At 34.1% G+C, this 27,333-nt stretch overlaps 1 protein-coding gene and 1 pseudogene across 3 annotated transcripts in view; one reads left to right on the top strand and one right to left on the bottom strand.

Annotated features, from left to right (window-relative positions):
* Positions 1 to 3,145: 3,145 nt before the first annotated feature.
* Positions 3,146 to 13,335, bottom strand: LOC137631894 (uncharacterized; annotated as a pseudogene).
* A 1,824-nt stretch (positions 13,336 to 15,159) lies between these two features.
* Positions 15,160 to 27,333, top strand: part of LOC137632022 (uncharacterized) — a 19,857-nt gene continuing 7,683 nt past the window's right edge. For 2 of the 3 annotated variants that reach the window (XM_068363997.1, XM_068363998.1), the window contains exon 1: positions 15,160 to 15,392. In XM_068363997.1, coding sequence (XP_068220098.1) covers positions 15,353 to 15,392 — 40 coding nt within the window. In that variant the 5' untranslated portion in view covers positions 15,160 to 15,352. Of the gene's footprint in view, positions 15,393 to 24,202; positions 24,532 to 27,333 lie in introns of those variants that run through there. The other variant, XM_068363999.1, reaches the window with a different exon arrangement.

Here is a 27,333-nt window from a genome sequence, read left to right as displayed (position 1 = left end):
GGGTATCATACTCGCATATAGTGCAAGCAACTGCATTGTTCATTTTTTTCTTAAGGAAGTAATGTGATATTGGATCTAAATACGAGGTTTTTGAAAAATACGACGATTCTGGTCGTCAGACTAAAACAATTATTAAAATTTTAGATCCCTAGAAAACCTAAGGAACATTTTGTTTGGATATATATATATATATATATATATATATATATATATATATATATATATATATATATATATATATATATATATATATATATAATTTGTAAATTGGCAAAAAAAAATTGCATAAAATCAAGTCTCTTGTGATAACCCACTGCTACTTATAAAAGCAGTAGCAATGATGATTAGAATTTCAGACGTAATAAAGGTAATAGCGATTATTATTGTTTCTTTTGTTTTTGCTATCATTATTACTACCATTGTTATTAAAAGCCATTACTATTATAAAGTTACGACTGTACCACACAATAAGACCATTGCAAAAGCTATTTTCATTTATTCTTACAGAAATATATAATCGAATCTCCCCCCCCCCACTCCTCTCTTCATTACAAAAAGAAACTACGGAAACTCCATTGGTTTATTCTTTTCCTCATTTTTTTAGAGAGAACAGAGATCTCCGAGACTGCTGGAAGTGTATTTGAGGCTAGATAACCACTTCTTAACAACCTGTGTACTCGTGTGATGTCCTTCATTTTGACTTAATTAAGTGCTGTCTTTGACTTTGTAATCCATTACACAAGTGTCAAGATTTCGTAACTTCAACGTTTAAGGATATGCACTTGTTCTTTACAGTTTACCGACCAGTTGGTGGAAGAGAATTGTTTACTTGTTATATTGAAATTGGTACTCGATAAAATGTCAAAACCTTTGACCGACATACATTGGACATACATGGAGAGGAAAAGAGAGATCAATTTGCCTTCCAACTTTCAAGACTTATATATAATTTTTTAATAAGGTCTTCTTTGGGTTCTAACAAAAATGAAAAAAAAAAAAATAAATCGACGGTACGGTGTTAATTATAAAAACTATCTTTTACTGCTAAATCTTAGGTTTACAATTCGGCATTGAGGACAAAGTGAATAAGAATAATTTCAGCCTCATCATTTTATTAAAAATGAGACGTACAAGCAACGATACAAAAATAATTCTTTCGCATAGACGACGACAGTTATTCTCAGTATGAACAAAATAGTTTTGTTACTTCTAAGAATAGGTGATTAGAATGCATTCTCGATCCTGAAAGCAATTCGTGATTGCTTAAATCTCTGGTCTTGCTAGTGTTGTTTAGAATTCTCTATTTATAGTATGATGATTTTTATTAATGACGAAACAAACTTTCCTTTTTCAATCAAACTAAAAATACTAAGAGGATCTCTGAAAGCTTTAAATTCTCCATTATAATAATGGAGTACTTTTGATTTAGGAATTTGAAGGTACTCTAGTCATAGCCATAATAAAAAAAAAAAAATAATAATAATAAAAAAAAAGAAAAAAAGTGAAAAAAAAAAAAAAAAACAAGCTCACACAAAAGTTAATCTTTTAAGATTAAAATGATTCTGCTCTTCCTCCAACATAAGGATCATACTGTTTTTGAGGAAGAAGGATAACTGATATGATTTTCCCCTTAACCCAACAGATATTAGAAAAGCGCTGGGAATGGGTAAGGAAGAAATATATAAACTTTATAGATCTCGGGAAGGCCTTTAATCGAATACCAAAACAGAAAATCTGGGATGCAGTAAAATGCAGAGTTAAAACAAATCAGGAGAATAGAAATTGGTTAGGAATTCAATCAGGCCTGAGACAGGGCATTGTTCTCTTTCCACTATTTTTCATGGTGTTATTGGATAAATGTATGTGAGAATAAAGGGATGCTGATGACCATACAACTGTAGATTCTAGGGCAGAATCTCCCCAACATAATATTAATGACTGGAACACGATCTCAACTGAGAATGGAACGAAAATTAACAAGGATAAGACAGGGATTATGCATCTGGCACGAACACCAAATAAAGTAGATATATCAGTAGAGAGCCAAACATTAAACCAGTATAGACATTTCAAATACTTAGAAGTAGAATTTAGTGACCAAAACGACCTAAAATAGAAATAAATACCAGAATCCAGAAAGTTATTAATAATTTGTATCAGATCTACCCACTAATGAAACACCGAAATATACCTCGATAAGTGAAGACCATAATATATCTCACTACTTAAAACTAATTTTAACTCTTGACCATGAATCCTGGACGTAACATCCAGTCTAGAAGTTAACTCCATGCAGCAGAAAGTAAAGTTTTGAGACTTATAAAAGACGTAACAAGACTGGATAGGCTACGTAGTGCGGACATTAAGAGAGAGCTAGGAGTGGAAGGTATATTGAAGTCTGTGGAGAGAAGACAACTTAGATGGCTTACACATACCAAGAGAATGGACAAGGAACGATATCCTAGATGGATTTTGAAATAGAGATCACAAGGAAGGAGATAATTAGGAAGACCAAAAATGAGATGGCTACAAAATATAGAGAGAGGTTTAGAGAGGAGGGGTTCTAGTTTGCGAGAGGTTGATAGAGAGAGGCTATGAAGTTTGCTAGGAATGGAGACAATTCCTGAAGCAGGGTGCCTAATAAGTTTGGTGGTGAGAATGTGTTTGATACTGAATTATTTACGGACTTTCTTGAACAGTATTTTTCCAGGGCAGCATTGAACAATATCTTCTTTTCGAAAGCAGTATCATCGAAAAAAAACTATTGGCAATAATACAATATTAAAAATGCAACACAATTATATGCGGTAGAACCATAGCATTAGAATTTCTGTAACTACCTTGTTTGAAAAAAAAAATGAAAATAATGATTTTTTTTTTTTTTGGTATATTTACCAACTAGCTATTAAAACCGGAATGAGAAATCAGAAAATATCCGTCGGCTTCCTCATATAACTCGTTTTGAAAATATAAGAGGATATAAGATTTTGCGTTTCTGACATGTTCCACAAGTCAAGAGTTAAAGCGATGGATAAACAGAAAATAATCTTTTGTAAGAAACGACTATAGCCTTCGCGCTAATAAATTTTCAATATGTAAACTTAAAGAAAAAACGAAATTGACAACACTTGAATATTTACTTAAGTTATTTAATTAAAACATGCAGGAAAAGTTGTGTGAAAGGAATGTTAACATCGACATGAAAATGTATAAGGCATGAATGGTGATTTGGATCTGAACAGTAATTCCAAGGACTAGGGTTGTAATGTGCATCTCCCATTTTTCTTGTGAGGTCGGTAATTTTCTATGTTCGCCAGTGAGCTATATAATTAGGTTTCCTGAGCCTTTACAGTTTCTAACATAAAGTCCAGGATTAGGAGGAACAACAAAATCATGTCCTGAGAAATTAATAGTTGTTGAGATGTTTTGATACTCATGAGGTGGAAATTCTAAGCTGTTTATGTTTCATAACAACCCATGTCGATAAAGAAATCTAGGCAATGTATTGTAAAATACATTTTGTGATGGATATTTAATGAGCAGTCTCTTCCTTCGGCTGTATCTGTGAAAGACAGCCATTTGTCAGTCTCCACAGTCATACCATATATCTGTATCGAAATCCCATGGAATTCTATCACCTATTATTACAGCTCCCAGTATACTTCCCCAAGCCAGCTGATATCTAATATTGTTCTTCTTGGCAAATTGTATAACATTGCTAGGGTGCTTATTCATCAGGGCTCTCCAGCAAGGAGGGAGCAGATAAGAAAATACAGTATGTAGCGGGACATGACTATCATAAGACTGCATTTGTTCAAGCTTCCATTGGTTTGTCATAGCGAGCCAATCATTTTCATTCATTTTCACCCGTTCTTTACTATAAAACATAACATCAGGGTACAATAAAGTTAAGTAACCTATTGTGCGAATTGCAGCAAACCAGTCATGGAATATTGCTGAACCATTCAAGCCCTTAATGATTGGCCTTTCCTTCTTAAGACAAAAGGGTTCAAAACATTATCACAATACATACACTCATATTCTGAGTAATAGTATCCAGCTGTATAATGTGCTCGGTAATCAGCCATTCGTCCTGGTAGACAGCCATGATTCCAGCGTCCTTGGAGATCTATGGTAGCCCCACTTGCTACCACGTGGTTGTCAAGTTCATCTAAAACAGGCACCAGGCGCTCCTTGGAGGACTGATTGTTGAAGTTGGTTAGCGAAAGTACAAGAAATGTAAAAGGGGCCTTTACCGTTCTCATTGCCTAATTCAAGACGTCACTGTCCTCTTATCTCATGCATTGATGTGATTAATGTGACACCCTCACAAGTTTGGTAAATATTTTCCCTTTGTGAAGCAATAACGACTATTTGTTTGTCATAGTAAATCCTTATTCCTTTCATTACTACATCAACAATAATGGGTTCCCATGCCAATACAGGTAGCACAGCTGTGAGAACTTCTCCAAATTTTGGCACATAATCACAGTTTTCTTGGTCGACACCATGCTGGCAATGAGGCACATCATACCTGTTTCCATGATTAACCTCAGGGTATACATGGTGTCTGGCCTTCAGAAGCGTTAATCTGCTTTCTCTACTTGGAAAATGAGCCTCGTTTTGCCAAGGAGCATCATTCGTTACCATTCTGGGATCTAAAGTTCTTGAATAACACCAGCCAAATTCGTTGCCCATTTGGTATAAATTAGTCCTTTAGTCCATGTCATATAAAAATTAGGTAGCTAGTTTATAATTAGATTATAAAAAAAAACAAGAAGTATTCTTTCGAAATCCTGGAAACCTTAATAACCAGTTTAATTAGTTATCCTGATTTCTCATGTCTTTTATTCGTAGCTGAATTGTTCTCGTTCAAATGTGGCTATATTTCATCATATACAGAGCGACATACGCATGCACTTGCAAATGACTCTTCAAATCTGTGTAATTGGCAAATAAAGCACAAGTCTAACCTCCGTCAGTTGCAGTCATCATATCAGTTTTTTAAAACACAAACTGACCAACTTATAGCTACCCGATAATCGATGGATTTTTCGACGAACATCTGCGACTGTTGACGCAAGTCTTCTCTTCTGTTCCAGTCCAATAACGCAGACTTTCCTTGACCAGGTTTTCAGTGCTGCAAAATGATACAAACACTGTATTTGGAATTCATTCACATGTCTTTCTACTTGTTATTTGCTTGCTTCCCATTTTTCCGACATAACATATTCGCAATGATAACAGTGAGTGTGCATTATATATATATATATATATAGATATATATATACTGTATATATATATACTGTATATATATATATATATATACTGTATATATATATATATATATACTGTATATATATATATATATATACTGTATATATATATATATATACTGTATATATATATATATATACTGTGTATATATATATATATATACTGTATATATATATATATATACTGTATATATATATATATATACTGTGTATATATATATATACTGTATATATATATATATATACTGTATATATATATATACTGTATATATATATATACTGTATATATATATATATATACTGTATATATATATATATACTGTATATATATATATATATATACTGTATATATATATATATATACACTGTATATATATATATATATATACTGTATATATATATATATATATATTATATATTATATATATGTGTGTGTGAACAGGATATAGGCGAGAGAGAGAGAGAGAGAGAGAGAGAGAGAGATAACAATCATAACATTGCTGGTTCGTCAAAAATGAATTTTGGAGTTTTGCATGTAGGCATTCATTAACTGCTACACACTTTTTCCATATACATTTATTTGCCTGAAAGACGATCGTCCATAAAAGGAAAGTATAATCAAACGAAAATATACATACATATGTTACTTTACATAATACATAAATACATTTATGTATTGTTTACTCGTTTTTTCAACACATGTACGTTACGTGTAAATAATAGTATTAGGAGTTTTCAGATGACAATAACGGCTGCGGTACATCATGGAAAACACTAAACACATCTACTCGGGAAAATCAATAAATGGGCTGACTAGCTGAGGCCTACTGTAAAAGGAGTACAGTTGGGAATGAATGGTCCTCTTCGTATACAGTAGTTAATTTATCTAGTAAACTGGTGCCGAAGGAATATTATATTTGGTGTTTAAAGCCGTTTTTGTTGTTCATATTTAAACTCTATAATTTAGAAAACTTAACTTTACTGATGCTCAATAACGTGTCCAAGGTTTCGGAGAACAATAGCAATTATTCCTCCTCATCTTGGTGTGCGAAAAACTATATGATTTGACTTCTCATTCCGCTTGGCAAAATCAAGTTCTGAAGACTTGTCCTTGAAATGTAATAATATCAAGGTAACTTTTTAAATAATAAATTAAACAATTGATATTCTAAGTTCAACTTTCAGAACCAGTTATCCGCAGTTTACAACAAACGTACTATTTTAACCAATTTGCACTCATTTTTACACAGCTGCGCATCGCACACCAAACCTCGTTAGAATGAGAGGGATCACGTGTTTTATGACGGAAATTCATAATTTTCATGCTCGATAAAATGTTAGCTATTCATATTCTGTATTAATTCTAGTCTTATGAAATCCATATGGGTATATCCGCTATGAACGTGGAACATCACACGAAAATCTGCATGGCTAGACAGAAGATGTTAAAACTTTACTTAGTCTACCTGATAAACGTATTAAATTAATCCCTATAGTTCATTACACATATAAAGTTTCAAGAACACAGGGGAGATAACTATCGATGTATTATGAATATCTTTAAGCTCTGTGTAGAAAAGCATCACCTAAACGAAAAGGCCATTGTGGCGTGTTCATATTTAGTCTACAAACTTCCTCCTCAGTCTAATTTTCTTTGTTTCTTGGCATTCTGAGGCACCACAAACCAATGCTTTCTAACATTCTGAGATATGGATAACTCCCGCTGCCATAATTACAGGCTGTTGTTACTGCCAGATCCGATGTTTCTCAGATATAGGTACAGTATATTATTCAGTATGTAGACAGTAAACATACCGAGTGATGGAGTGTAAATACAGTAAGCTACACGCAAAACTGCTCTATTCTCAAAAAGAATAATGAAATGTATAAGGAAATCATCATCCATTATGGAAACAAAGTTATTTGCTTTATATGACGGGACTAGAAGTTAACATGAAATCCAAAAATGCATATTGCCTAGCCGTGCTAATTCATCTATGAATGAAATTAACTAAAATGTATTCTACCCTACAAATCTTTCTTGAATTATTCTTACGAATGATCTCTCAGTCCCATTCCATTTCAATTTTCCAAAGTAAGTAGCTTGGTAACCGGCCACTTATTTCGACAATTCTTTACTTTTGGTAAGACGATAACTGTAATCATACGAGTTCTCACTAAGACTTGCTGAAGTTTATAATGAATATATTATCGAATTCCCCTATTCATTAGATCATCACGTAACTCTTCTAGTAATTTTCATATTCAGCATATACTGAGTTTCCTTGAGTCTATATTTCAGTTTCTTCATATATACATATTCAGTTATATATATATATATATATATATATATATATATATATATATATATATATATAGTACTTACACCTCAATCGTTGATAAATGCTTTTATTGTTTTTCTGTTTGAAATATGAAATATTTTTTTCCAAAAAATTTAATTTCAAACGTTGAAACCGCAAACGTCTTCTGAAACAGAATATCTGTTGCAATGTAAGCCATTATGGAAAATGGTGAAATAAGTGATCGTCATTAGCATCTTTATTTTAGCATTTTTCTTTTCAATGATGAAGATGGTGTTTTATTTGTTAGTCTTGTGTCAATATATAGAAAATATTACCCCCCCCCCCCAAAAAAAAAAAAGTTAAACAAAAGGAGAAAAAATCTGCTGCGATCCAGGGTGTATGCTGTTTTCTTAGGCCAGGGGCAACACAAAACGAATTTCAATAATTACTACTCATAACAGAGAGAATATCATATGGTTGGGCCTTAATGGCTTAAAAGGTAATTCACCAATGGCAAAGGCAAGGTGCAGTGACAATGCCCTACAAGACAATGACCTACAGACTGACCATAGATACATATGATCAGCGCCCTAGCCCCAACCCCACCCAAACTAAGACCAAGGCAAGAAGGGAAAGGCAATGGCTGCTGATGAATCAGGAGATACATATAGGCTTCCCGAAAACACAAAATCCTCAGCTCATAAAGATGGTGATGATGTAGGCACTAAATGAAAGTATCGAATTTGAGTGGGTCTCGAACCCCAATACAGGAGATCGATAGACATGTACTTTTCTAATAGGCTACCACAGAATCAAAGATCACAGAAGTTGCAGACAAACATAAATGCGTTCTTGCATAAAATATTACGAAATTTAATTTTCATTTGGGGTTTTAGGTATGACTCCATTCTGTATCTGTTTGCACCCTACATTTTTTTTTCTTTTTTTTCGTAATCGAGCTCGAGCCCAGGACGTGGTCAAGGATTGAGTTCCTCGACAATCTTGGAGGAAAAATAATCCTCCTAGTCGACAATTCATCCCAAGGGGAAACGTGGCCTAATTTCTTGGGGACCTGAAGGGATCCCGGTAATATGGCGCCTTCAACGCTTGCTGCCCTCTTGCCCCACTCCCTGGTCCATTTTTGCGGTCCACACCGAGGACTGCTTCAATTTTTTCTCTTTAAGTTTGCTTTCGAATTACATAAGCTTAAGACACCCTAAACCATCTGGTTTTTATTTTCTATCGATGTCAGGATGGTGTATCTTATATCTTTATGCCAATTATTTTTCTATATCAGAGACACTAAATAGTGCATTTTTTAGCAAAATCAACTATATATATTTGCATATGATATGTATACGTATATATAAAAATGTAAAACGTGAAACTGATTAAAACAACGTTAAAATAAATATGAGATTGTTGATTGTGTAAGCTTAGTCCTTAGTAACTGTACACTAATCTGTAGGCATTTGAATTAGAAGCTGTAAGTAGAAATTACGAAAATATGTATCATTAATGGATAATTCGTCATCTGATAGAGCCCAATTAAATCTGGGATAAAGTTATTTTGATAACAATTATTGCAGATATTTGGTCATAGCATAATAATTCAACGGACAGACACAAATGTTGATTGAATATACTGGAAGTTATGTCCAATAAAACAACATCAATGTTAGTTTCGGTTAAGTTATCAATATCAATAAAAAAGTATTTCTGAACCTATTTGTTCATGGATATATCCCATGAGTTTCTTGTAATCATACACAGCATTCTTCGTCTCATTTTTTTTTTAAAAGAAGGCATTTCTTTAGATTTCTATTGCATTTCTTTTTTCATACCCACTGACTTCTGTCAGTAGCTGCTTAACTACTGTAATATTTTTACCTGCATGGCCCCTACACCCTTCACCTTATTTGGACTCGCTCTTCAGAAGGAAAGGTCTCTACTTTCATATCTTATGTTTAACCATCCCTCGAGTCACTTTAATTATTGCCATAAGTTATGGATATGACAATGGCAATTCTTAGAACGCGCTCATTAATTTGAACATCAATTCCAGATTTGTAGCAAGTCGAGATTCTGTTCCAGAACGGTCATCTATTTCCGTTGAGTGCCACTATAAGGCCTTTTTGCCTTGAAGAGTGTTTTTCTACATAATATATGTGTCATTCTCTATGTACTGTACTCTAGGTGGAGTATAGTCTCTGCTAAATGAATATCTAATTATAACGAAATGGATAACGCCATGAACTTAGAGGATTATAGGCCTACAATATGATTAACATAAAATGACGGCCCCTTATTCATGGGGTAGTAGAGTCTCATGTGTAAAATCTATGAATAGATATAATAATCTTGCCATGTTAAATTCACAAATCGTAAATGCTACATGAATTAGACCTTGGGAGTCTCGTGCGAACACCAATAAGTCACAGTAAGAAATAAACAAAAAATACAGTAAGAGGAATCAATTGAGCGTTTCTTTGTCGTAATAAAAAATAAAATCCTATGAGAATCGTTTTTTTTCAGGTTTGCGAAGCACTGAGGTCATAAATCAATAATCGCCATCATTATACTTAAGAAGAAAAAGGAAATCCTTGAGGTGGAATGACGAGGAACCTATGATTCAAGAATAAATAAATCTACTAAACACAATAAAGAATGTGGCAGTGAATATGAACAGCTGGATGCTTGTTAGCAACGTAACGTTGGAATATGCCCGAGAAGTTCAGACTCTTACGAAATGCAATGATTTCAAAAGAGGCCATTTAGGTTGTGGTGGCCGATCTTGTAACGTCCCTGACTGGTGAACGCCAGACTGGGGTTCGAGTCCCGCTCAAACTCGTTAGTTTCTTTGGTCGCTGCAACCTCACCATCCTTGTGAGCTAAGGATGGCCTATATGTCTATCTGCTGAGTCATCAGCAGCCATTACTTGGCCCTCCTTGGTCCTAGTTTGGGTGGGGAGGGGGTTTGGGCGCTGATCATATGTATATATGGTCAGTCTCTAGGGCATTGTCCTGCTCGATAGAGCAATGCCACTGTCCCTTGCCTCAGCCATTCATGAGTGGCCTTTAAACCTTTAAACTTGCACCAGCTTATAGATGATTTTACAGCTAAATGCAGTTCTGTTTTAAAGGAGGAAGATACTCGTTTGCTGAATAGTGACTTATGAACAGGGGAAGTCTAGAGTGCTAGTGATATGTGCTTTGATAAAAACAATTTACTTTGAATCTATTGAAGTGTTAGGAAACATTCCCACTGATAAATATATATTCAATAGTCAATATTTGGGTATAATAAAGTTGATTGCTAAAAGAAGAATATGATTTCATCTTGGTGTTGATTTGGAAAGTAATTTCACTTCCAAATATTGATCATAAAATATTTTCTAAAGGTTTCTGAAATTAGATTAAAAAGTGCTGCGTAAAATAATCTCCCACGAGCAGTAATGTACGGCTGAAGGAAGATCAATTGTGATTTTTTATACACACACACACACACACACACATATATATATATATATATATATATAACCACTCCAGGTGTTGAATGATTGATTGATTGTTTTAAGGGTTTCTGGCCTCCTGACATCTAAGGTCATTGGCACCGATATCGTTTTTTTGTAAATAAAAAAAAGATAAAAGAATATTCGATTAAAACCATAAAAGCAAAGATGCCATTTTTAAAGTTGAATATCTTTTAGAAGACCTGCTTCTGAAATAAAGCTAAAAATACCTCTAGCATGGTAGGAAACATCATGTCCAAGAATCTTGGGAAGGATGAACCTGCCATCCTCACCTCGAGCCTCAAACAGATATCTATTTCTCTCTCTCCAGGTGTAAAATATTTCAAATAAATAACCAAGAAATAACAATTTTGAGCTTTGATTAGTCTAAATTGAGTTATTATAAACTTCATTTAGAGTGTGGGAAAAATTTGGAGTACCAATTGATTTTGTAGAATTGTTGAGAATATATAAGATTTGTATAAATTGTGTATGCGTAAAAGGGTGTCTTTGCTCAGCATTTTTATTAAAAGATCCGTAAGGCCATGTTGACAAATGTCAATGTCACCAAAAAGCATTAATCAAATACCATTTTACAGGATAATCAAATGTAATGGTAAAATAACCGGACGCAGACTTCGTAAGAGAACAGATATCCGATTACAGGGTTACGCAGATGATTCATGTATTTGCGTCTACTGATGTTTCATTCACCGAATGTATCGAGGAAATCCAGACGTCGAAATGGCAACAGGTGCACAACTAATAGTTAGAAAGTTACTACAGTATACGGGGTGTTGAGATATAAGAGATATTATAAAGATATCTTTAAACATGATCATGAAATTACCTGACCTAAGAATTGGTCTTATGTTGCCCAAAAAGTAATATTGTCTGTTAACATTCCAAGTCAGAGCCAATCATCAATTTTCCAAAAAGGTATTACTGTTAATTCTCAAGCACTTTCCATGCTATGATATATCTCTTACGCATTACCTTTTTTGAAAATAAACATGTACTCAAAGTAAATACGCGTTTCTTTAAGTAAATGCGGAATGGCATATCCCATTCTATTAATAAAATACTCTGTCTATGCAAATAAAACAAGGGGACTAGTGTATACATTAAAGCATTAGCTATTTTCTGTTTTACAGATTTGAAAGACCTTGAATTATGCCTTTTTATCTCACAATGAGACTATTTCTATTAGATATACAGGAATTTTTGAATCGCAACTGACTTGATATGAAAACCTGTCGCCATGGATTTCTTTCAAAATAACTAGAAAGGGTCTTCAGTACATTATAATGCCAAACTCTATGCCAGTCATTTAATAGAGATATTCTCTTCTGAACTTTAAAAACATAAGGAAAGCATGAAGATTTCTTTCAATGGTAACATAGAGAGTTTACTTTTAAATATATACGCACCACATTGAAAATTAGAGAAAGTAATCGATGTGATAATTGTGAGGAACCTGAATATAAATTGCAATTTTTTCCCTTTTTGTCTTTCCATAAAAAAACCATTCTAATGTACTTTAAAACGTACTTAATTTGATATAATTGATACATGAAAAAAACTTATAAAACCCTTAATGTTTACAATCAGTTACGACTCGAAATTATTATAATTATCCTTTAGTGGCATTCTTAGGTTATTTATACGCTATTTGGGTTAGCGCTCTCTCTCTCTCTCTCTCTCTCTCTCTCTCTCTCTATATATATATATATATATATATGGTTCCTCATGAGAGATTTGTGTTTATTACGTAATTTAAAGAAATTTTTAAATTCGGGAAGAAATGTTAATTTCCTACCTTTATGTCATAAAAAGAATTGCATGTACAAAATGATTTACTTTACTGCCAACGCCAAGTTAATAATTATGTAATAAAAAAGAAATTCTTTTAATACCTAAGTGATGAATGCATATTTTTCAAACAAAATGGATATAAATATAAGGAACTAAAGGGGAAAACGAATGAACCCATCACCTACAACACTGAGAAATAATTATTTTCTATTTTCTTCAGCTAACTTTCTTGTTTACTACTTTATTTAGCAAAAACAGCAAGTGATGAAAAAAAAATCAACCAATTCTTAGCACCTAGTCTATTATCATGCAAGTGAAAGTAATTAAGAATATAATATAAATTATAACTGAGATTTTACAAACCAAACCAACAGCCCTATAGCTAATCATTCCCAGGAACCCACATCGCCGAAAGCCTTTCTCATACATCTTTTTCTTGTTGCTGATGCTATGGTTCGACCGAGAGCTTGATCATCTAGAGACTAGCACACTAGTAAGACGAGACCCTCTTATCCGTGTCTTCTCATTTTACTCTCTTGACATAATATCCGTGAGAGAACTGTCAACAAGAATCTATGGGAAGTGATAGGGTCATTGCTACGAATACCTGGGTTGAAAGGAGGAAGGGCGGGACCATATCCAATGAGTTTTCTCCTAAGGCATCATCGGATCTAATTTCTCTCGCATTTGTACTGAAGGACAGATTCCCAAGTTTCTTTCTGATTGTTGTCTTATGTTATGACTATATGTAACATCATGGATATATATGTTCAGATTATCATCCTGTCTTTACGAGCCTCAACTCCCACTTCCTCTCTCACACCACCCCCTTTCGAATCTAGTGAACACTAACACGGTAAACGAAATCATTAAAAATAAGCTAGACAAGATCATAAAAACTCTCTAAACATACTCATTCGCTCTACCCAAAAGCATATGGAGTCTCCGCGGATGGACTAAAAGGTATTTGAGACATCAAAAATCCTTGTAACTCTCTCTCTCTCTCTCTCTCTCTCTCTCTCTCTCTCTCTCTCCATGATAGTTATGGATAATGCAACAAAGAACAACACACATCACTACTGTAACTGCAGAATCAGTGATGATTCCTCTTGGGTTCAAATTGTCCACATTACTAGCAGCTTCATATATCTACACAGGGTAGCCCATTAACAGTATGTCGAACACTTCCTTAATATCAAGGTCATACCTTAGCTATACACCTTTCATACCACCTATCAAACTTTTCGAGGTCTTCTTTTCGTACTACCTATTAGCAATTCTGAATTATACACTCTTTGCATTAACTTCTAGTCGTTCATTCTTTTCATATGACCAAACCACATCAAAATACTCTAATTCAATGTTAGATATTTTGACCATTTCTAAATATCTCTCTATTTCTCACCTTATTAATATCTTCAACATTACATATATCTTACAAACAGTTTCTCTCATCATATGCAACGTTATTTTCCTTTCAATAGCAATCATCATCCCTACTTCACTTCCATAAAGAGGGGTTGGCTCAAAAATCTTCATACATTCCCACCTTAGATTATCTGACCAACTCAAACGGTTTACTAATATCTTGCATACATCCATCTGCTTTGCCTATTCTGGGACTTGCCTCATGCCCAAAGCAAAATCAGCAGATTGAAATATCTTACCAAGGGACTGGTAAACGGTGCTTCAGGGAATATATACTCTACATGTCTAGTGACTTTACGACCTTTTTATTTTATCTTTCACATAAATATCTAATGGCTTTCATTTCCAGCTTCCTCTCGTTATTTCCTAGAGATTAATACTATTCATTGATAAGTGTGCGTGTATATATGAGACGACGTATTAACGCGTATACACACATTCTGAGAGAGAGAGAGAGAGAGAGAGAGAGAGAGAGAGAGAGAGAGAGAGAGAGAGAGAGAGAGAGAGAGAGAGAGAGAGAGATGGCATAAATATCATGCGTGGGAAAATTTACTGAACTTGTTTTTGGTACATGGCGGAGTAAGTAATATCCTGTCTCTACACAGAAATGAAAATAAAACTTCTGTTCATTACTGCTATCATCTAACCATTAGAATGATAAAAAAAAATTTTTATCTGCATCAAAAAATTAACCTGATTGATACTATTATCATGAATAACAAAATGATAGTTGATATCAAGAACTGGTAACCAACCACTTCGATAACCGGACAGCAGACTCGGACAACTTGTTCTTTCTTATTTCTAATCTTGTCTGTACCGGGCCACCAGTCACAGCAAATCTTGTCTGGACCCGAGAAACACCAGCAGTTGTCAGAGGAGGAGGATTTTATGAAGATACAAAGATAGAGGTCTCGTACAAAGACGGCGATACAGCGCATTTTAAGGGGATGTTCAGCATAAGTGAATAGGATTAGCAACGGACACACGGATATCCAGCGGACGGGATTCCAGCGGAATGGTTCCAGACAGGATATTCCAGGAGAAAGGACACGAAGGTAAGCAGCAGAGAGCGAACAAATATGTTCTAAAAAATTAAGGACCGGATCATACGTTCTGATTGTTTGGTTCGAATAGACTGCTTAGCTTCTGCTCTGTTATGCCAGGCTGACACTTGTACGACTTTTTGCCACGAATTTGTCGTGGCAAGTCGTGGCATTTTGTGGCACGAACTGGAAAAGAAAAAAAAAAATTTACCTCAGAATCACAGCTCACCTGTCCACATTGACACGAACTGGCACGACGAGTTCACGACGAGTTCATGCATAGTTTTAGCATAGTTTGCGCACTTCCCGCATTGTCCCGACGAGTTCACGAACAGTTCGCGCATAGTTCACGCCGCGTTCACGAAATTTGTCGTGACCAAAATTTTGAACATTTCAAAATTCTCGTTACGACATGCCACAATGTCACGACAAGTTCACGACGAGTTCACGCCAGTTCACGACTCGAGTCGTGACAATGCGTGCCACAAATTCGTGCAAGTGTCAGGGTACCTTTATGGACAAGCGTATGAGGCTTGGCGGTAACGATAAACAATTTTACAAATGATTATTTTGTGTTCACTTTTTTCACCACAAAGGAATGTATTTGTATTTCTTTTATCGTGAACCAAGTACTGTACAGTGTATGTGGTTGATGTTAAATCTGATTTATATTAATGAATTCAATATCAAAACACTTGGAAAGCTACCACAATTAGGCTAACGATAAAATACGGAATATTTATTAACGTAGAAATCATTTTACTGAAGACAATCTCAATCTCTCTCTCTCTCTCTCTCTCTCTCTCTCTCTCTCTCTCTCTCTGTAACTGGATCCAATCGTTGACATCTTAAGCAGACCCAAGAAACAAATGCAAGAGTCTTCAAATATATGGAAAGCACAAAGTCAAAGATTAACGTGATAAGGAAAGTTGTGTGAAGGAATGACGGATCAATGATGCAAATCTTATTTCTTAGAAATCTAACTGCTTGTAAGTGAAATGAATTGCTCGAGATTTTACTATCCGAAAATTCAAGAAGAGTATATAACTTTGTGAGTGACACATCGCATATAATAACTCCCCTGAGGGTAACAGGTTGGGAAGCTCTAACGACCATTCAAGGACAAAAAATGTGAATCACCATTTATGGATGTTCCCAAAATTAAACACAACAAGTTTGACTCTAAAGCCTTGATGGAATGATCGACTCGTTGTTTTCTCCCTTTTCTGAACTACAATTCGAAAGGATCAAATAATCACTAACGATTGATTTTAATACTGGCTAAATACATCCTCAAATCTAGTACAGAATGATCTAGATTACAAACGAACTTATTCTTTTTACGAGCCATTAAAATGGATGAAAAGTAACACTGCTACATTAGTAATATTGCACGTATAAGCAAGGCCGTTAAAGCCCAAATACACTGTCAATCATGATTGTACCAAGTGTATCCTTTGTGAGTGGGCGAGATTGATTGTTTGAAATACACTCAAATCACACCCACTCACAAAGGATATGCTTTTATAAACACGGATATTGTACAATCGTGAATGACATTGTATTTGGACCTTTATTCACAGATATAAGCGAAACAGACAAATTCTTATCGGGTAATATTTTCAACGAAATTCGATCTAGTCAAGGATTAAGTGTGTGTGATAATGTAAACCTTGACCTCCATAAGATTTAAGGATCGGGGTTCATATTGGAAAATAAGCCGCGAATGAAAAAAAAAAGACAACGAATACCAATGTGAACACACTTAAATCTGGGATTAAATTTGTTCAAAATTGGTTACCTGATTCATTTTCAATAAGGATTTGATCAATATATTGTGCAATTTCTATTGTTTTACTAATAAAAATGATTGCCATTAGTTGTGAAAATTATCTCAATGATGCAGGTTTCTAAAAAGGTTTATTGTGAAGGGATATAGATGAAAAGACACTTGCTATGTGTGGATAAAACATGAATAAAGAAAGAGTGAAATACGACATAGAAAACGTTGCAAGAAGGCAAGCAATGAACACTGTTAAGAAGAAAACGTGAAGCAGTTTATTGAGGAAATAGACAATGAATCTTCTCAAATAGTGATAGATGAAAGAGGTGGCGTTCATGACAGGACAACCGACGAGAATCAATTCCAATCAATCCTTATGATTCATGTTCTTTGATGGAAGTGAAAATATGTAATGCAGTACGATGAATTAGTGAAGGAATGAAGAATTCACTTTCTCCGGTATAAAAGAAAAGAACATTAACGCCAGCTCATCAGGGGAAAACTTGGATAGCTGAAAAATTACGAACATATTTAGATAAATGGAAAATTAGTGTCCATTAAAATTATTTAATTATGTGTACAAAATAAAACATGAATCGAAGATTAGTTTCGTCATCAAAACTCCTGCGCAGTAAGAAGCTTTCAGGTCGTCTATTTGAGAAATGAACGAAGATGTTAAAGAACACACCCACCCACTTAATTCATTATATACTAGTAAGGGTATTGAAAGAATTATGGGAACGAGAGAGGAGAGACAAGGGTGTCTGCTGTTGGAAAAGACTAAACCGACCACAAAGGTGAATGATAATGATACTACATGATCAACTTGGTCTTGAGAATAGAAGGTAGAATAGAAAAATAACTGCAAAAAGTTACATCATCTTATCAAATGTTTTAAAAAATACAGCGTTTATAGGAATAAGAGATGCCAAGTAGCGTTTATCAAATAAAATCAGCAGTGCTAACGGAATATATGTACAATATTATTCTAAATGGCAAGGAATTAGACAAAAGGAAGAAGAGCACACAGAAGAACTTGAACTTCCATTGTGTGGGAAAGATCACAGGTTGACAGATTATGATTCATCTGAAATACAATCTGTGCACCTTCAGACCACTCATAACAGGGGAAAGATAAAACATAAGTATAAAGAAGGAAAATGTGATATAAAATACAAACGACTATGTAAAAATATATTTAGGATAATGTGGTCTTTTAAATATTTAGTGAGGAAGCACAACAATGGAAATTTGAAAAAATATAATAATCCGTGAGTCTGAAAAACGTAAAGCACATTAATTAGATAAATCATGAAACGAATCAATATCTTTCATTATCGAATTTGATTCAGAATCTCGAGATCGTAAGAAAGGGTTGGGAGACTGCAAGAAGATCATTAGAGCTTGGTACAGCTTGTGATTATGGACAAACCATACCCATCAATTTACAGTAATGACAATCTTCCTAATTTTGAAATGTGGCAGCTAACGAAAAATCGTCGTAGCAATTGGTAGGTAGTTTTGTTTGAGGACCACAACAGTTTATAGTAATTCGAAGTGGGTTTGTGACTTTGCAATAGACAACAGACGAAAAAATTTACCGAATTCATACTGGCTTGTTCCCATTTTTTAGGATTTTTGTTTCGAGTCACTAATATGTCCTATAAATCAACCAAACTCAAATTTCTGCTGTATTCGAAGCTGCGCTTACGATGTTATTAAACACCCTTGACTATTACAGGACTATAGTATATGATAATGGGGTAAATTGATATAATTAATCAAGAAACAGCTGTAAACAATTACGGTATTAGTTCGTGTTCATGTCATGTTACGTTGTGTCTATCCGTAGCACGCCATGACTGCATTTTTCATGATTACAGACACTTACTAACTTTCTTACATGCTAATATACAAGAAGCATTAGGACTATAAGCAATGTCGTATTTTACTTGCACCACAACCAAACTAAGACGCCGATTTTTTTATAACTCATATGACGTTCAGTGGCTTGGCCAGACTATATCTATAATACTTCGTAATCTTCCCTACCACTTCCCATGTCATCAAACACTTGAAGACCCGACAAGACTACAATTCACAATTGAATCCCTGCGAACTGATGCAGTATATTAAAGGTTTAAAGGTCACTCATGAATGGCAGAGCCAAGGGACAGGACAATCCCCTCGCAAGACAATGCCTAGGCTTAAAGACTGACCATACATCCATATGATCAGCAACAAAGCCCCCTTTTCATCTAAGCTAGGACAAGGGACGGCCAGGCAATGGCTGCTGATGACTCAGCAGGTAAACCTATAGGTTCCCTTCAAGCACTCCCATCCTTAGCTCACAAGGATGGTGAGTTTGGAGACAGTACAAGAAACTTATCGAGCTTGAGTGGGACTCCAACCCCAGTCCGGCAGATCGCCAGGCAGGGACGTTTCCAAAATGCTACAAGACAAGAAATTTCTATTAGATAGCTTCGAAACTTTTCATTATTGCAATGACCTAACTAAAAACTGCTACGCTCAACGCTTTTACCCTTACGATCATATGATGACACAAGCTTTATGTTATAGGCCTATTCAACAGAAATTCCCTGTTCTTGCTTAGGCAAAGATGGTTCATAGCATCCTGCAACCGCTAATATTTAAAACAAAGGTATCCGGGTTGTTGTTAGCAGGTGAGCTGATAGATTATATTTATGGAGTATTCTGAAAATGGCCCAACAGAAAGTCGATAAGGACTAAAAAAAAAAAAAAAAAAAAAAAAAAATAATCATAGTGGTGATACTTATGAAAAAAATTCCTGTTAGTTAGTCATTCCTAAGGTTGGCTGAATTTGATATAAAAATCCGTAAGTGATTCAAATGTCTGCAGTGCTGAGTCCCTACACGACATCGATAGCTTTAACACCTGTAGAGAAAGCAACACATCGAATATCCTTTTATGCTCTATGACATTTCCTCCATGTTGAACATACTGTCATTTTTCTTTGACATTCACTCCCTTCATCTCTAATTTCCCTTTTACACAATCTAGCCTTCTCTCAAGATGCCAGAAAACTCAAAATCAATCAATCAATCACACTATCTAATTTGGTTGCTTGATGTCTACACATCTTTCTTTCTCCTGACACTTCGGAATTACATACTCTTTTTACCAAATGATCGTTATTCATTATTTCCACGAGGCTGAACCATCTCGAAATACTTGGATCCATCCCATATGAAGTGTTAAGCTTTATACTAGCTCCATAAGTCTCCACATTTTACACCATTTTAAATATTCTTATTCAACAGATAATACACAAAAATATTTTTGTCTAAATAGTTTCATTCGATTTTATTACCCTTTACTAACCCATTTCACTTTCTTTAAAGAGAATTTTGCCAAAATTCACCTAAAACGTTCTCACCTTTGCTTCCATAAATCTTTTGTAAATATACAGCTACTTTCCATCCGTCTTCTCCTTTCTCACTTTATCGTTATCGTCTTCCTTTGTCTTGACACCCAGATACTTATATGAATTAACCAAATTCATTCTATCAACATCTAAACTATCATTAATTCCTCCAAACTCCAGCTTTTCATTTACCCTAATGAATTTACGCTCAACTTTCTCTTTTTGAAAATACTTGGACTCCTTCATCGGTTAATGAAGTCTCCTTTTTTCTATTCCCAACCAGCACTGTATTATTTATAAATATCCTAAATCAATAAACGAGTTCCTTTCTTATCACCACTCACATCAACTATCCTGAAAAAATTAAGGGGCTATGCTAAGGTAAAGGACTTGCTTACCACACCCAATTCTAAAGCAAAACTGTCACTCGTTCAAAAAAAAAAAAAAAAAAAAAAGAAAAAAAAAATATTCAATCCCTCTAAATATCTTAACCCACCTACCACATATTGCCTCTATTGATTATATCACTCCCAACATAGTATTATCATCAACACCATACAACAATAAGTCTCGTAATGCAATCATACCCTAGTGTTTTTCCCTTATTTAACATTCCCTTACATTTTCACTTCCAAAAACATTCACAAATGTATAATAAGCCCTTTCCCTCTTGCACCATCTTCGTCTTGTACAGTTGCCTCCAAGAATTCCGATACACATTACCATAGATAGTCTGTAGTATTGTGTACCGGAATTCTTGAAGTCAACTGTACATGGAATAAGCCTTCAAAAGACTCAAAAGAAGAGCCATGTTTCATTCAGCAACCTCCTTTACATCCTCTAACCTAACATCCTGTTACTTAAGAATCTTCCTCTTTGCATTTGCATCTCAAAGGAAGGACTTATCATTCCCTCTTGAGTTTTTGTTCTCTTTTCCCTCCGTTTCTTTTATTGCTTCCTATTTATTATCATCGTCTTCTTGATGACTATCATTCTACCTGTATACCTGATTTAGACTTCTTCCATCATTCAATTTCTCATTATAAATTTTAACTCACCAAACCTCACATTTTTCGCATCTCGTCTCTTGTGCTTTTATTTCCCTTTCCTACTCTAATACTAAAAATGCCTTTCTGACTATACACTAGCATTATATTCAACCCATTGTTCCTTATATCCTTAATCATTACATACTTACCAACACCACTTTGAGCATATATATACATATGTATATACAGTATATACAAATATTTATCTGTATATAAGTATATATGTGTGAATCTATATCTTATCAGGTATGAATTTCAGCGAATTTTGATATAGTCAAGGATTAAGTGTGTCCGATAATGTACACACACACATTATATATATATATATATATATATATATATATATATATATATATATATATATATATATATATATATATATAATGACCTTTTCCCCTTCTGTCGAGTGACACCTGAAGAGTGTAACCTTAAATATAGCAAGAATCTCCTAAGTGCATTTACTAACCCCACAGCATTTTCAACCTTGTCTACAACATGTGAGTCAAAAGAGAACGTTTTAGGCCGTTCATAACAGACATGGCAGCCGGAGTTTAAAATGAATAACGAAAGTTGCCGCCCTGTCCCGTGACGCCTAGACGTGACAATATTAACTTTTGGGTGGATTTGTAATCCGAACCTCAACCGCTGAACCATACTTCGAGGATACCACATAGCTCTGAGCGATGGATTACAAACAAACAAACAAACAAACGTGGAGCTGTTGCTTCTGTTAACAATTAGGTCAACGTAGTTAATTGCAACACGATCTTATCTTTATCTTCCTTAAATTGCCTTATAGATAAATAAAGAGAGAAATCAAAGAGGTATGAATAAAAGGTGTTTCACGAGACTGCTTACGCCTCTCAAATTTCGCGAACAGACATTTAATCAGGTCTGTCTGGTTTTGACGTGACCTTCTCGACACCACCTTTGTCCTCAACTGGATACAAGAGTCATTCTGACTCTAAGTATTCTCTACTCTGTGAGTGTATGAGCGCTATGTAAGTTTCTTTCTGCTTCTAAAATTCTCGTCAAACAAATGTTTTCGATAGTGTCATTCAGGAAAAGACAACGTTTTTTTTTTTTTTTTTATGGTCGTACCTGTTTGAACTTTGAATACATGACCCTCAAGAAAAAACACATCCATTTCTGTTGTTATAAGGAAAGCTTGTTGAAGAATTGCTAATATATTTAATTTCGAAAAGTTATAGAATACACTGAGAAAGGTTTCGATTGTAGTGTCTACACTACAGTATAACTCATATGAAAATTTATTTATATCAATTCTTTACATTGTTTTCGGGTTTAAAATATCTTCATACAATTAATGAGTAATACATATATCTTGTAATGAAGGTAGGAGAGAAAATCAACTAATTAAATATGCAATTAGGAGTATTTTATGGCAGGTTGCAAACGAATGGAATACATAAACGCAGAAAAAAATAATAAAATTTTTTATCGTTTTATAGATCACCGATGAACAGTATTGTTGCGATTACAGTCTATAATTTTTGTCTCTTTAAAAATACAATATTAGTTGCTGAATTAAATTAAAGTAACCTTGAAACTATTGATTTACAGTGCAGGAGAAAGCAACTCGTATACAATAGAACATACGATACTACCGCTAGAGAGTTGTTGGGTTCTTTGACTGGCCAGACAGTACTACATTGGACCCTTCTCTCGGGTTACGGCTCATTTTCTTTTTGCCTACAGATACAATGAATAGTCTGGTATAATCTTACATATTCTCTTCTGTCCTCATACACCTGATAACACTGAGATTATTAAACAGTTTTACTTTGCTAAAGGGGCTAACTACTGCAATATGATTGTTCAGTGGCTACTTTCCTCTTGGTAAGGGTAGAAGAGACTCTTTAGCTAGGGTAGGTAGCTCTTCTAGGAGAAGGACACTCCAAAATCAAACCATTGTTCTCTGATCTTGGATAGTGCCATAGCCTCTGTACCATGGTCTTCCACTGTCTTGGGTTAGAGATTTGCTTAAGGGTATACTCGGGCACACTATTTTATCTTATTTCTCTTCCTCTTGTTTTTTTTTTTTTAAGTTTTTATAGTTTATATGTGAAATATTTGTTGTGATGTTGCTGTTCTTAAAATATTTTATTTTAATTGTTAATTACTTCTTTTGTAATTTCCTTATTTTCTTTCCTCACTAGGCTATTTTCCCTGTTGGAGCCCTCGGGCTTATAGCATTCTGCTTTTCCAACTATGGTTGTAGCTTAGCAAGTAATAATAATAATAATAATAATAATAATAATAATAATAATAATAATAAATATACACTTGAATTAATACAAAACAATATAAAATGCAAGAAAGTAAAATAGATGAAGACAGAAATGTATATGAAATCTAAGAATGTGTTCATAACCTTTCTTTTATCGATGCCAGCATCGTAAACCAATCTTATTTGAAAGAAAAATAAGCACGTGCTGGTAGCCCCGTACCCGGTGCAATAGCTTGCTTGTTGGCCACGAGCGGCGCTGGTGTAACGAACGATGATTGAATTTAAGCTGTGTTCGATCTACTTGATTATTCAAAAGAACGAAAATTATTAAGAAGATTGACAGTGACGTTATTGATAATAGTAACACAGGCGAAAGGAGAGTAATGTGCAGATACAAATTGACAATGCGATGAAATTTGGGAGGAGCTTATGCAGGCATACAATCAAGGCCAGGCGATCAGTCTTGCGTTATTTAGTGTTTGTTAGATCACTATATGGTGCAGTTAGGATTATACAGTTTATCTTATATCAGTGAAAGGTATAGTAATAGAAGGAAGTTATTTCCGCTGAAAAGTAACGAAGAGAATAAATGTGATACGATTTCAATATCGTTTAATGAAACGAAGTCACGAATAAGGAATGTCAATGAGCAGTTAGCAAAGGTGAGTTTATATGGTACATGATGTTAATCTCCCCTAAATGTCATTTTACTCAATCTCAAGTGGCTGATAAAAGGTGAAAGATTTGCGCATTCCTTAACTGATAGTGTTGAACTACGAGAGTTTTAGGTTGGTGAAATATGAGAAATGTTCCACAGTAGATGAAACACACAATTTTATGAATGGAGAATTGGAAACGCTCTAAGACACACACATACACCCCACCAAACACACACACACACACACACACACACACACACACACACACACACACACACACACATATATATATATATATATATATATATATATATATATATATATATATATATATATATATATAGACACATGTATACATATGCATATATAAGTATGTACATATGTGTGCATGTATGTATATATGCTTATATACGTGTATATGTTTTTGTGTATATATATATATATATATATATATATATATATATATATATATATATATATATATATAGATATAGATATATACTGTATATGTGTGTGTGTGGAGAGAGAGAGAGAGAGAGAGAGAGAGAGAGAGAGAGAGAGAGAGAGAGAGAGAGAGAGAGAATCACAATAATAAGAAAATTGAGAATCATCTCTTATAGCTTAGAATCAGTGTCATACTTTTATATTCTATAGAAACCAAGAAAACAAAATTCATGAAAATCCTTTGTTAACGGCAAACCTGCGTTAGTAGTCATTGCTCCCTTGTTAAATCAAACATTATCCCATGATAGAAGCGTCTATCTACGTTCCAGGATAATTCTAGAGGTCATATTGAATATCACTATTCAGGTGGTGAATATGAAATTGTGTTTTCTAACCTTCCGCTTTACTAAAATATCTACTCCTGTCTTTTTCATATTCTTTTATTCATGCGAGTGTTCCGTTCCTTCATGGGTAGCCTACACGGGATTATAAAATACTGTTTTCGAAAATAATTACCCACATGTCATTCAGTAAACGAAACAAATAATTTATTTTGAACAGTGTGTCTGTATCCTCATAATTTAATTTCTATTACTTTTACATTGTATCTTCGCAAATTTGTTTCGTTTATTGGGGTAGACCTTGATTAAGAATTTTCTTCTTGACAGAGCCTCAGAATTAAAGTTTTCTCATACGCCGATTCTCAGATTAAAAAATTTTGCACTGGTAGATGCTCATGTTCATGTATTTAAAAATTCTAGGCGTATTTCAAATACTGATAATTATTAAGCCTAAAGAGTTCTGTATTAACAAATTCTGAGATGGAAACTTTTTATATTGGCAATTCTTAAGCTGAAAGGTTTTGTGTCGGCAGATCCACCGGGTAAAAAGATTTGTTTTCTAGATAGATCAACTGATGGAGCTAGTTTGCATTGAAAATTTTATTATTATTATTATTATCACTAGCCAAGCTACAACCTTAGTTGGAAAAGCAAGATACTTTACGCCCAAGGGCTCCAATAGGGAAAAATAGCCCAGTGAGGAAAGGATATAAGGAAATAAATAAATGATGAGAATAAATTAACGATAAATCATTCTAAAAACAGTAACAACGTCAAAACAGATATGTTCTATATAAACTGTTAACAACGTCAAAAACAGATATGTCATATATAAACTATAAAAAGACTCATGTCAGCCTGGTCAGCATAAAAACATTTGTTCCAACTTTGAACTTTTGAAGTTCTACTGATTCAACTACCCGATTAGGAAGATCATTCCACAGCTTGGTAACAGCTGGAATAAAACTTCTAGAATACTGTGTAGTATTGAGCCTCATAATGGGGAAGACCTGGCTATTAGAATTAACTGCCTGCCTAGTATTACGGACAGGATAGAATTATCCAGGGAGATCTGAATGTAAAGGATGGTCAGAGTTATGAAAAATCTTATGCAACATGTATAATAAACTAATTTAGGAGTTAATTTTTATTTTATTGGGAAATACTTAGGCTGATTTTTTTTCTTTTTTTACTAGCATTTCCTAAAGCTAAAGCCTCTTTATATTGGGACTAAAAAGTTTTCTTTTTGCAAATCCTTAGGCTTAGAGGCTTCTTACTGGTGGATCCTCACGCTAAAGAGTATCATATTGCCAGATCCTCAGGCTAAAAACTTTTGTTGTTTAACCTTTGTACATTTTCGGACTATAAAGTTTCACAAACATAGATACTGCGACTTTATACGTTCGTCTTGATTTATTGTTTAAGCTAAAGAGTTTTGTATTCCCAGATCCTTGGGTAATAAAGTTTCATATTGGTTGATGTTAAGACTAAAGTTTCATACTGGCAGATTCTCATGCTATGAAATTTTATATTGGCAAATCCTTGAGCTGAAAACTTTCGAACTGGCTTATTTTGGGGGGTTTATGAAGTTCCAGGTTATGAAGTTTTGTAATTTTAGATCATGCGACTAAAACTTATTTTGGAAAATCTTCGTATTTTCAGATTGTCGGCTTCAAAAGTTTCCTACTCTAGATTATTTTCTTGCTGAAATCCTTTTAAGTATACATTATTATTTAATCAAACTATAATATCTCTTTATAACTAGCAGTGATAATTACAGACATATAAGGTTTTCTGTACTGTGATTTTTTTTTTGGTCTAGGATTTTTTTTTAACTTATACCCCTATTGGCGTGGAATTTGTCAAAATATAAAATTGATATCTGTATTTTCAGAATGCTTCCAATAAGAAAAGATATTTTAAAAAACTTATAGATACATGTTTATGAATTAGCACTTATTTTTCACTGCAATTAATTTCTAACAGGAATACATTTCCTTTAATAAATATGAAGTATTGT

Source organism: Palaemon carinicauda, chromosome 40, assembly GCF_036898095.1.
Source record: "Palaemon carinicauda isolate YSFRI2023 chromosome 40, ASM3689809v2, whole genome shotgun sequence".
Taxonomy (NCBI): Eukaryota; Metazoa; Arthropoda; class Malacostraca; order Decapoda; family Palaemonidae; genus Palaemon; species Palaemon carinicauda.
Note: the sequence above shows the minus strand (reverse complement) of the source record. Positions and strands in the feature narration are given on the sequence as shown.